At 46.7% G+C, this 12065-nt stretch overlaps 2 protein-coding genes across 10 annotated transcripts in view; both read right to left on the reverse strand.

Annotated features, from left to right (window-relative positions):
* The window catches only part of LOC126943021 (zinc finger protein 611), a 165042-nt gene that overhangs the window by 15038 nt on the left and 137939 nt on the right, over positions 1 to 12065 (reverse strand). Inside the window, exons 1-2 of one of the 9 annotated variants that reach the window (XM_050771285.1) lie at positions 9539 to 9618; positions 6321 to 6408 (exon numbers count right to left, since the gene is read on the reverse strand). The exons of 7 other annotated variants lie outside the window; for them this stretch is intronic. In XM_050771285.1, the coding sequence (XP_050627242.1) occupies positions 6321 to 6335 (15 nt within the window). In that variant the 5' untranslated portion in view covers positions 6336 to 6408; positions 9539 to 9618. Of the gene's footprint in view, positions 1 to 6320; positions 6409 to 9538; positions 9619 to 12065 lie in introns of those variants that run through there. One more of the 9 variants, XM_050771286.1, reaches the window with a different exon arrangement.
* On the reverse strand, positions 2909 to 4772 carry LOC126943068 (Golgi apparatus membrane protein TVP23 homolog B-like). The gene has a single exon (XM_050771423.1). It carries the CDS (start codon positions 4635 to 4637, stop codon positions 4026 to 4028), a length of 612 nt encoding a protein of 203 aa, XP_050627380.1. The 5' UTR covers positions 4638 to 4772; the 3' UTR covers positions 2909 to 4025.

Consider the following 12065-nt stretch of genomic DNA (forward strand, 5'->3'; position numbering starts at 1 on the left):
ACTCTCAGCCACCCCTGGCCCGCCCCCCTGGCTTCTGGGAGCCCCATCGCCGGGGGTGCAGGCACCCCCTGCGATCGGGCTCAGTTGTCCTCCAAAATCGCTGAGGCCCCGACTTACTGCTGAAAAAGGAGGACTCCGTATATTTTTAAATGAAGAGTATTGTTTTCACCTAAATCAGTCTGGCCTGGTATATGACAACATAAAAAAACTCAAGGATAGAGTACAAAAATTTGCCAACCAGGCAAATAATTACTCTGGACCCACCTGGACACTTTCTGAGTGTCTTGGCTGCTCCCTATTCTTAGTCCCCTGGTTCCTGTTTTTCTCCTTGTCTTATTCAGGCCTTGTGTCTTCCATTTCATTTCTCAATTCATTCAAAACCACATTCAGACCATCACCAATCATTTTATACAACAAATGCTACTTTTAACAACCCCACAGTACCATCCTCTGCACCAAGATCTCCCCACAGCCTAAATGTCTATTCCTTGTAACTCATAAAATTTTCCTTAAGGTGCCCATGCAGCCCCTAATCCCGCTTGAAGCAACCCTGAGAAACATCACCCATTATCTCTCCATACCACCCCCCAAAATTTTTGCCACCCTAACACTTCACCACTGTTTTATTTTTCTTATTAATATAAGAAGAGAGGAATGTCAGGCCTCTGAGCCCAAGACTGCATGTATATGTCCAGATGGCCTGAGGCAACCAAAAAGTACAAAAGTGAAACAGCCAGCTCCCGTCTTAACTGACTGACCAACCTTATGACATTCCATGATGACTTGTTTCTGCCTTGCCCCAACTGATCCATCGATCGACCTCGAGACATTCTTCTAGACAATAAGTCTTATGATCTCCCACCATGCACCTTGTGACCCCCTTCTCTGCTGATAATAGGTAACCACCTTTAACTGTAACTTTCCACTGCTTACCCCAGTCCCATAAAACTTCCCCACCCCTATATCTCCCTTTGTTGACTCCTTTTTCGGACTCAGTCTGCCTGCACCCAGGTGAAATAAAGTCTTTTTGCTCACACAAAACCTGTTTGGTGGTCACTTCACACGGACAAGTGTGACACTGCAGTCTGCTTAAGGGTGGAGGGTGGGAGGAAGGAGAGGCGCAAAAGAAAAAACAAAAAAACTGTTTGGGGCTGGGCATGGTAGCTCATGCCTGTAATCCCAGCACTTTGGGAGGCCCAGGTGTGTGGATCACCTGAGGTCAGGAGTTCAAGACCAGCCTGGCCAACGTGGCGAAACCCTGTCTCTACTAAAAATACAAAAATTAGCCAGGCATGGTGGCAGGCACCTGTAATCCCAGCTACTTAGGAGGCCGAAGCAGGAGAATCCCTTGAACTTGGGAGGTGGAAGTTGCAATGAGCTGAGATCATGCCAGTATACTCTGGTCCGAGCAAGAAGAGCAAAACTCAGTCTCAAAAAAATAAATAAAAAAATAACTATTGGGTACTAGGGCTTAATGCCAAAGTGACGAAATACTCTGTACAACAAAACCCCAATGACACGAGTTTAACTGTGTAACAAACCTTCACATGTAGCGCTAAACCTAAAGTTAAAAAATGAATATAATTTTTTAAAAATTTACTGATTTTTTTCTGAAGTCTCATAACGATGCAGAAAAACACATATACGAGACTTGCTCTGACACGTGGCACAGAATTGACAGTAGCGGCTCCCCAGTGAGGTTGGAAAGAGGGTGGAGGATGTGACAGGGAAAGGAGATGCTTTATGGCCAATGGCCTCAGATGCAGCTTTGCTTAGAGTTTTCCACAAAACAAATATATTCATTGGCCAGGTGTGGTGGCTCATGCCTGTAATCCCAGCACTTTGGGAGGCCTAAGGCAGGCGGATCACCTGAGGTTGGGAATTCGAGACCAGCCTGGCCAACATGGAGAAACCTCATCTCTTCTAAAAATACAAAATTAGCCGGGCATGGTGACACCTGCCTGTAGTACCAGCTACTCAGGAGGCTAAGGAAGGAGAATCACTTCAATCCAAAAGGTGGAGGTTGCGGTGAGCAAAGATCACGTCATTGCACTCCAGACTGGGCAACAAGAGTGAAACTCTCTCAAAATAAATAAATAAATAACAAATATATACATCATGTGATGTTTAAGTGTAAAAGTATATATTTACTAATAATTGGTGGGGCTGGGCACCGTGGCTCATGCCTGTAATCCCAGCACTATAGGACGCTGAGGCAGAAGGATCACCTGAGGTCAGGAATTCGAGACCAAACTGGCCAACATGATGAAACCCCGTGTCTACTAAAACTACAAAAAGATTAGACAGGCGTGGTGGCACATGCCTGTAATCTCAGGTACTCGGGAGGCTGAGGCAGGAGAATCACTTGAACTCGGAAGGTGGAGGTCGCAGTAAGCTGAGATCATGCCACTGCACCCCAGCCTGGGTGACAGAGCAAGACTCCATCTCAAAACAACAACAACAATAATAATAATAACAGGTGGAATGAGAATATGGCTCAATCCTCTAGGATACAAAAGTACTTTTCCCATTGTTGAGAAAAATTGTAACTTTTTTTCCCTTGTAAATAGTAGAATTTTATTTTATTTTATTTTATTTTATTTTTTTGAGACGGAGTCTCACTGTGTCGTCCAGGCTGGAGTGCAGTGGCCGGATCTCAGCTCACTGCAAGCTCTGCCTCCCGGATTTTTACGCCATTCTCCTGCCTCAGCCTCCCGAGTAGCCGGGACTACAGGCGCCCGCCACCTCGCCCGGCTAGTTTTTTGTATTTTTTAGTAGAGACGGGGTTTCACCGTGTTAGCCAGGATGGTCTCGAACTCCTGACCTCGTGATCCGCCCGTCTCGGCCTCCCAAAGTGCTGGGATTACAGGCTTGAGCCACCGCGCCCGGCCAATAGTAGAATTTTATACAAAGTTTTGCACCTTCAAAGTTATCACTTCAATAAGACACTTAATTAAAAAAAAATCTTAAAAACTATTTTAACAATGTACAAATATATTCACAATATAATCTGCTGATTAAGACTTCAACAAAGTGTATAATATCTATAACAGAATTTACAAATGCCTACAATAGTTTCTGGATTGGTTTACAGTTACACAGAATGCTTTAGGAAATACCATTAATACAAATGCATAATTTACAATATCCCCATTATAGCAAGAAAAAAAAAATAGATTCAGAAAATAAAATGTCTTTTAGGCATTTATTATGCCAAGTATGTAAACGATTATTCTCATTATGATATGAGAATAATGCTCTTTTAGTGGTAAAAGATCTATTAGCTCAAGGTCCACTGAGGAGCTTTCAATCTAGCTATCCTTTCTGTAAAATAAATAGAACAGCAGCAATCTCTGGGTATTCCTTAAACAAACGATGATGATTCCACTTATATTACCTGGGCCTTCAGTAAACGACTTCTTCCAAATAAAAATAAGATTTTAGAAAGTAGTTAATACCACTGGCCCTAATCGTTTTCACTTGTTTGCATATGTTTAAGAAATTTCCCCCATGAAGTACATATTAAAAACTAACAATAATTTCTAACTCATACATAAGCCAAAGTGCTCACTCTTACCATGGAAGCAAAATTTGCTCCTGAAAATAGTCTACAGAAATAATATGTAAACACATAGAACTTTGAGACAGACTAAGAACATCTTCCTATGTTTTATGGATCAAAATGCAAAGGTCTCCATTACCTATGTAAATGACCACTTTCATTAACTTGGGATATACTGATATTACACAGCTGTGTGCATACCTATGGAACACATGCACACCTACACCACAGAATAAATCCTGACAATGTTTCTAGTGCCAGCATATACTTTCTAGCCCCAAATGCTGGAAAGCAAATAAAAACTTAATATGAAAACTACTTTTCCTTTTTATAAATAAAGTTTTTAAGTGGAAAAACAAAGCCAACACTCCTCATTGCAACATGGACTAAGCTCTAAAAGGTTCAGAGTCAAGAATCTCTTCAGTTGTTCCCCAATGTAACAAAGCATGTAAGTTTTCTCTATTCAGGAAGGCTGATCATCTCCAGTGTTTTGTCGTAAGAACTGCTTTCCAAAATGTGAAGTAGCCATGCTGGTTAAATTCTTTCTGCTGCCCACCTTACACCCGATGTAACCATACAGGTTGGCACCTTGTAGCACCACACCCATGATAACCACCGCCAACCACTCTACTCTGAAGGAGAAGAGTGCACTAAAGGCAAATATCACCCACAGCACTGGACAGGCAATAAGTCCCAACCAAAAGATTCTCGATTCAGCCTCTGACACAGTTTTAGTCTCTTGAGAGGACTCCTTTCTAGATTGAAATACCCAATGGCTCTTTCCATCTTCAGCAATGTGATTCCAACAACGTAGGCCAACCATGAGTCTACCTGCGACATTCTTCACTGCCCAAAAGTCACACGACAAGATAATTGTCACCATACAGGTAATAAAGCTGCTGCTGAGCAACTCACAGAGCAGACAGACGACCATTGCACTGACTCGAAAGAACAAGTGGAAAAATGCTGCTACTGGATGTCTGATTTTGGATTTTCTTGGTCTATTAGTCGTTTCCTCTTCTGCATCAAACAGTGAAACATCTTCAGTGTCATCATAACTATCCTGCTGCAACATGGCGGCCCCAACTGTAACTATTTTTACCGAAAACACCTGTTTCACAAGCCTCTCCACAGTAACACCACAATCTCCAAGAGCTTAGTGTGCTAACAATGGTTTAAAGAAACTCTAGCGGGCCAGGTGTGGTGGCTCACGCCTGTAATCCCAGCTCCTTGGGAGGCCGAGGCGGGAGGATCACAAGGTCAGGAGATCGAGACCATCCTGGCTAATAGAGTGAAACCCTGTCTCTACTAAATACAGAAAAAAAAAAAAAATTAGCCGGGCATGGTGGCAAGTGCCTGTAGTCCCAGCTACTTGGGAGGCTGAGGCAGGAGAATGGCATGAACCCGGGAGGCAGAAGTTGCAGTGAGCCAAGATCGCACCACTGCACTCCAGCCTGGGCAACAGAGATTCTGCCTCAAAAAAAAAAAAAAAAAAAAAAAAAATCTCTAGTTATTATTTAGGTTGATTTCATATTCTTTTTTTTTTTTTTTTTTTTTTTTTTTTGAGATGGAGTCTCGCTGTGTCTCCCAGGCTGGAGTGCAGTGGCATGATCTCGGCTCACTGCAAGCTCCGCCTCCCGGGTTCACGCCATTCTCCCGCCTCAGCCTCCCAAGTAGCTGAGACTACAGGCGCCCGCCACCACGCCCGGCTAGTTTTTTGTATTTTTAGTAGAGACGGGGTTTCACCATGTTAGCCAGGATAGTCTCGATCTCCTGACCTCGTGATCCACCCGCCTCGGCCTCCCAAAGTGCTGGGATTACAGGCTTGAGCCACCGCGCCCGGCCTGATTTCATATTCTTAAAATAATGATGGAATAAAACACCTTGTATCATTCATGTCTGTGTATGAACTTTCCATTCTAATTAGTAAGATTTTTCGAGTCAGGAACACAGTAACTCACTCAATTACCTAAAAATATAGTATAAAATCAGGGAGAAAAGATTTCCCCTTGTTGGTCTCCTTTTCTAGAATTTACCACATACTTTGTGCCCATTAATAGATGACTTCCGGCGGGGCGCGGTGGCTCAAGCCTGTAATCCCAGCACTTTGGGAGGCCGAGACGGGCGGATCACTAGGTCAGGAGATCGAGACCATCCTGGCTAACACGGTGAAACCCCGTCTCTAATAAAAAATACAAAAAACTAGCCGGGCGAGGTGGCGGGCGCCTGTAGTCCCAGCTACTCAGGAGGCTGAGACAGGAGAATGGCCCGAACCCGGGAGGCGGAGCTTGCAGTGAGCTGAGATCCGGCCACTGCACTCCAGCCTGGGCGACAGAGCGAGACTCCGTCTCAAAAAAAAAAAAAAAAAAAAAAAAAAAAAAAAAAAAAATAGATGACTTCCATTGGCAGCTGCTCTACTCCTGATCCACAGAGAGCTGACAGTACATCCAGTTGTGGCCCCTGAACAATCCCTGCTGCCCAACAGCACTGACACCACGGGACCCTCACCCCATCTCCATCCATGTCTGGTGTGAGCCCTTCCCAGGCCCATGCCCAGTGCCGCCTCTTCCCAACTTCATGTCACTGGGTCACGAGAGATGGAATCTAAGCGCGATGAGAGGGACTGAGGGAAGGCATGGGTGAGTGCGAGCAAACCTGTCAGGCAGGACGCTTCAGACTCAGAGAAGATTCCCAACTCCAAGGCCCAGCGTTTCTGAAAGGAAGGAGACAGAACAATCCACCGAGAATATCATCTCACCTGAGGAAGAGCCATCCCTGACTCCTCTGCTTTCCTCTTCCTCTTCCGGGTTTCTTCCTCATGGACCAAGAGTCTTTAGCAGTCAATCCTAAATGTTAAAAATACATTGTTTATTGCTCAGAATCAACACACCCCGTCCCTGTAACACAACCACACATATAAAGGAGACCCCACACTGAGGAAATATGGTCCCCTGTGCTGCCCACTGCCCCAGAGACAATAAACTCCTACAGGAAAACTCCCGCACCCTCCTGGAGAAGTCCACACACGCTGCAGCAGTGGGGAGCTGGGCTGGAATGAGCACCTCTTCAGGGCACAGACGCAGCCCTGACCAAACGCCATGCAGAGGCTTGGTGCAGTGGCTCGTGCCTGTCATTCCAGCACTCTGGGATGCCGAGGCGGGTGGATCGTTTAATCTCAGGGGTTTGAGATCAGCCTGGGCAACATGGTGAAACCCCATCTTTACCAAAAATACAAAAAAAAACGTAGTCAGGCATGATGGTGCATGTCTTTGTGTCTATGGTCCCAGCTACTTTGGAAGCTGAGGTGGGAGAATTGCTTAAGCTCAGGAGTTCGAGACCAGCATGCCAACATGTTGAAACACTCTGTCTACTAAAAATACAAAAAGTGGGCCGGCCGCAGTGGCTCATGCCTGTAATACTGGCACTCTGAAAGGTCAAGGCGGGCGGATTGCTTGACGTCAGGAGTTCGAGAGCAGCCTGGCCAACATGGTGAAACCCCGTCTCAACTAAAAATACAAAAAGCAGCTGGGCTTGGTGGGCGTCTGTAATCCCAGCTACTTGGGAGGCTGAGGCAAGAGAATCCCGAGAATCTGGGAATCTGAGATTGTGGTGAGCCAAAATCACGCCACTGTACTTCAGCCTTTCCCAGGCTGGTAAATTCCATCTAAAACAAACAAACAAGCAAAAAATCAAAAAACTATGTAGACCAGGTTCGGTGGCTCTTTCCTATAATCTCAGTACTCTGGGCAGCCAAGGCAGGAGGATACTTTGGGCCCAGGACTTTGAGACCAGCCTGGGAACACAGTGAAACCTCGTTTCTACCAAAAAACAAACAAAAAAAACAATGATGGGCTTTTTGGTGGCTCATGACTGTGGTCCCAGCTACTCAAGAAGCTGAGGTAGGATTACTTGAGCCCAGGAGGACCAGGCTGCAGTTAGAGATCATGCCACTGCACTCCAGCCTAGGCAATTGGCCAGACCCTGTCTCTTAATATTAGTTAATTAATTAAGTTAAAAATTATGTGACAACAGAAAGGAATTTTTTTCTCACTTCACTGCCCCACTCCCTACCCCACTCTGGGAAAAGGGAACAGAGTGACTCAGAAGTGAATAAGTCGCTCCACTCTGGCTGAATAGGGATTCCAAGTGGAAGCTAACCTCTGAGGCCAAGATTTATAGAATGTACATATCTTATAGATAGGATTCTTAAAACTCTCAATCTCATCTGTATAATTTAAGCAAGTTTTAAGTTACGAGATTATATACAAAGAAGTCAACATGTCACAACTAATCGTATCCAATGAGCTCACCCACTCATCTAAACCCAAAGTCCCCCACCCCTTTTTTTCTTTTGAGACAGGTCTTGCTCTATTGACCAGCCTGGAGTGCAGTGACATGCTCTCGCCTCACTGCAGCCTGGAAATCCTGGGCGCAAGTTATTCTTCTGCCTCTGCCTTCAGAGTACCTAGGACTACAGGTGCGTACCATCATGCCGTTAATTTTTTTTTTTTTTTTTGGCGGAGATGGGGGTGTCTCATTATGTGGACCAAGCTGGACTTGAACTCCTGGACTCAAGCAATCTTCTTGCCTCAGTCTCCTAAAGTGCTGGTATTACAGGCATTAGCCACTGCGCCCAGCCCCTCTTTCTTCATTACTATGCTTCCCTTTCTAATTCTGTACCTATCTCTCTCCCCTTCTCTCTCTAGCTCTTGTTTTCTTTAATTTCCCTGGGATTCTGCTCATTTTGTACCCCTCTCCTCTTCTGCTGTTTATCCCCTTCTTCCCTCCATTCCTTCTCTTCCACCTCTTCTACTCCATCCTCGCAACTTACCTAACTTCTTGCTGCTCCTTCTCCCCAATCGTTCGATCATCCTCAATCTTGATATATTTCCGTCTCTTCTCCCATCTCTGCATCTCCTCTGCTCTCCCTGTTACATTCTCTCTTCGCTGTTATATCTCCCTGTCCCCACTCTCTGGAACCCCAGTCCTCAGGTGTCCTCCCTGCTGTGGTTCTCCTTCTGTTCTCCTTGCCACCAGCACCACTCTGCTCTGTCTGCCCTGGCTCCAAATCCCTCCTCTCCCTCACTCTGATGAGCCTCCCTCTTTGCTGCCCTTCTCCCTACATTACTGTCCTTCATCTCTCTGTACATCTAGCTTTGCTCTACATTTCTCCAGTTGCTTTTCTCCTCCTGCTTTCTTATCGTTTTCTCTTCACTTTTGCTGTCTCTGGGCAAATCCCTCACCCATCCTCTACTTTGCCATCTGTTATGGTCTTTCTCATTCTTCTTTTGTCTGTCTCAGGTTTTCTACTGCTCTGTCTCCTGAAGCCCTTGACCCACACAATCACAGGAGGGTTTGGAGTAGGAAGCCTGCATCCCGGGGGAGCGCATTTTCCAGTGGCTGGAGCTGGGCAGACAAGAACACCCCATATCACAGGACAGGCCCCGGGAACCTCCCCAACGCGGTCTCAGGGAAGCGGTGACTGCAGAGGGGAGACCTGGGGAACTGCAGGGCCCGGCACGAGGAGGGAGGTGGGGGCGTCTTAAGACAAGGGTGGGGGTCTGCAGGATTCCAGGACCAGGCAGAGGACGCGGCCTCCGTGGGACTGAGGTCCCTGCGCTACGCTCCAGCGGCCTACCAAGGCGAGGGTGGGAGGCGCCTAGGGAGGGAATTCAGCTCCCCGGTGAGGACTTTAAAAAGCGCGGGGCGGGAGGAGTCAGAAAATGGTTTTGAGCAGGAAAACTACGCGACAGGAAGTGTAACATTGCCCTATAGCAGAAAGACCGGGCCGGCCCAGCCTCAGGGCGACTTTAAACCCAAAAGGAAGCGATATCCGGACTCTCACGGGGACGTCTCAATTTGTCCTGGGTGAAGGAAGAAGGGCGAGAATTTCCAGGTCTGTAGGGACCCCACGTTTCAGGTATAGAAGCGCAGGGGACCTGGTAAGCCCAGACTTAATACAAGAGCGAAACTCACCGCCGCGGTGTGACCTTCACTCCACCAAACCCGCTTCCGGGTTTGCGCGAATCTGCGCACGCAGTACGGAAGCCAGGTCTGGGCGGGGGCCGGGAGGAGGTGGGCGGGGCCTTGAGGAGTAGGGGCGGGGCGGAAAGCGGAGAGACTTTCCTCTTTAGAACCGGCAGAGGGCGGGGCCAGGGCGGGACCTGTGCCTCTCTTAGCCTCCTTCTCAGCGCGTCTGTTTTTCGAGTTTTGGAGGCGAGACCGACCAGGAAGGCTGAGGCATGATTCAAAAGCCCTGGAATTGTCTGGAACGAAGATGCAAACTAGAATGGGAAATGCAAAGCCCTGCCTGGGCAAAAAGTACGATTTCATGCTGACGGCCCACAGAACCAAATAGAAATCCTCTCCCTTTCTATTGTCTCACTTGGGAGAGAGTCCACCCTGTGCTTAGCTTCAGAGACTCAGGTCACTGCATGAGATGCAGGATGGAGTGCTCAGGCCAAGGAGAGGTGAGGTCACCACCTGCGGCTTAAACACAGCAGGGATGCGGGCGCGGGAGCGGGAGCCTGAGGTCCCAGCTATTCAGGAAGCAGCGGAGGGAGGATCGCTGAGCCTGGGAGTCCAGGCCAGCCTGGGCGACAAAGGCTGGCCTGGACTCCTCGACAAACACCCCCTCCCGCAGGGCTCCCTTCCTCGTCTCTCTCTCTTCCTTTTTTTATAATAGCATTTTTGATGCTGTTACATAGGGATCCAACATTATTCTTTTCCACGTGGATATCTAGTTAGTTGTCCCAGCGTATTTGTGTAAGAGATCTATTACTTTTTTTTTTTTTTTTTTTTTTTTTGAGATGAAGTTTTGCTCTACTTGCCCAGGCTGGAGAGCATTGGCGCGATCTCGGCTCACCGCAACCTCCTGGGTTCAAGCGATTCTCAAGCCTCAAACTCCCAAGTAGCTGGGATTACAGGAACGTGCCACCATGCCCTGCTAATTTTGTATTTTTAGTAGAGATGGGATTTCTCCATGTTGGTCAGGTTGGTCTCAAACTTCCGACCTCAAATGCTCTGCCCGCCTCGGCCTCTCAAAGTGCTGGGATTACAGGCGTGAGCCACCGCTCCTGGCTTATTTTCTTTTTTATATTTACTTTTTTCTATTCTTGAGACACAGTTTTCTCTGTTGGCCAAGCTGGAATGCAGTGGCGAGATCTGGGCTCACTGCAACCCCTGTCTCGTGGGTTGAAGCGATTCTCCTGTCTCAGCCTCTGGTGTAGCTGACATTACAGGCGCGCGCAACCATGCCCAGCTAATTTTGTATTTTAAAAACCTCCTCTCTAATTTTTAGAGACGGGGTTTCACTATGTTGTCTAGGTTGGTCTGGAACTTCTGACTTCAAGTGATCTGCCTGCCTCAGCCTCTCAAAGTGCTGGGATTATAGTCATAAGCCACATGCCTGGCCCCAAAAATATTCCTTATTTTACTCTTTAAATTTTGAGAAAATATAATGGAAAACAAAACAAAACAAAATCTTCTCCCAAATGAGAACTCATCTTCACGACGATAATAGTGAGAGAAATAAAAACCACTTTATTAATAAATAAGCCTTAAGCCAGAATATGATGGGAAAATAGAGACAAACAGCTGAGAGGTTGAAAAGAGACAAAGAAACTTCGCTATTCTATACAACCCGTTGAATACACGTTTTCAAGATAAACACTAATCAGCCCTCAGGGAAGAGGACTTAACAACACCCTTGGTCACACATAGTTCATCCTGGCTCACACCGGTAATGGAGGTGGCCATCTGTGTCAACTAATTAGCTTCATCCAGAGGGAGGGGGAAAACCCCAACCCGTGCCTTTTTGACACGTGTGAGTTTTACAACATAGCGACAGGTGCCCTCTCTGGTCAGGTGCCTGCAATCCAACAGAAACTGATGTCAGCAGTAAATAATAAAATTTAGAATATATGATTAAGTATTGAGTTTACGTGAACACAAAGCTTGAGGACAGCCACCTGGAAACATCAACTCCAGATGAATGGGATCAGCGTTCCAAAGTAGAGACGTTAAGGTTTCACATACAGGGAAAGACAGAGAATCTTTAGCAGAATCATGACAGTTTTCATTCAAGACCAGTGCATAGGCTGCAGCAACTTGTTTGGTTATGGACTGATACAATTTGAGGAAGTCTACTTTATCACTCCATAAGAAGTAACAATGATCCCATGAGGTCTTAGCTCTGGGGCTGCTTAGTCTTCCTAATTATTGACAGGAAAACTCTTTTTTCTTTGAGAGGGAGTATTGCTCTGTCGCCCAGGAGTGTAATCTCAGCTCACTGCAACCTCCACCTCCTGGGTTCAAGCAGTTCTCCTGATTCTAATTGTCAGTCCCCTCTTCAACCAGCCCCCCACTCCACCCCTTTACGGAGGTCCCTGCCCCTCCCCACTACGCTGCCCCAGTCTGAGGGGAGCTCGCCCGCCCCGCCTCCAGGACTCTACCTGCTCAAACAAGGCGCTTTACATTAAAACCATTTTCTGGCCGGGCGCGG

This window comes from Macaca thibetana, chromosome 19, assembly GCF_024542745.1.
Source record: "Macaca thibetana thibetana isolate TM-01 chromosome 19, ASM2454274v1, whole genome shotgun sequence".
Taxonomy (NCBI): Eukaryota; Metazoa; Chordata; class Mammalia; order Primates; family Cercopithecidae; genus Macaca; species Macaca thibetana.

What these genes read in the sequence shown, in the direction of transcription:
- LOC126943068 (XM_050771423.1), bottom strand. Translation starts at nt 4,637, where the DNA reads ATGTTGCAGCAGGATAGTTATGATGACACTGAAGATGTTTCACTGTTT.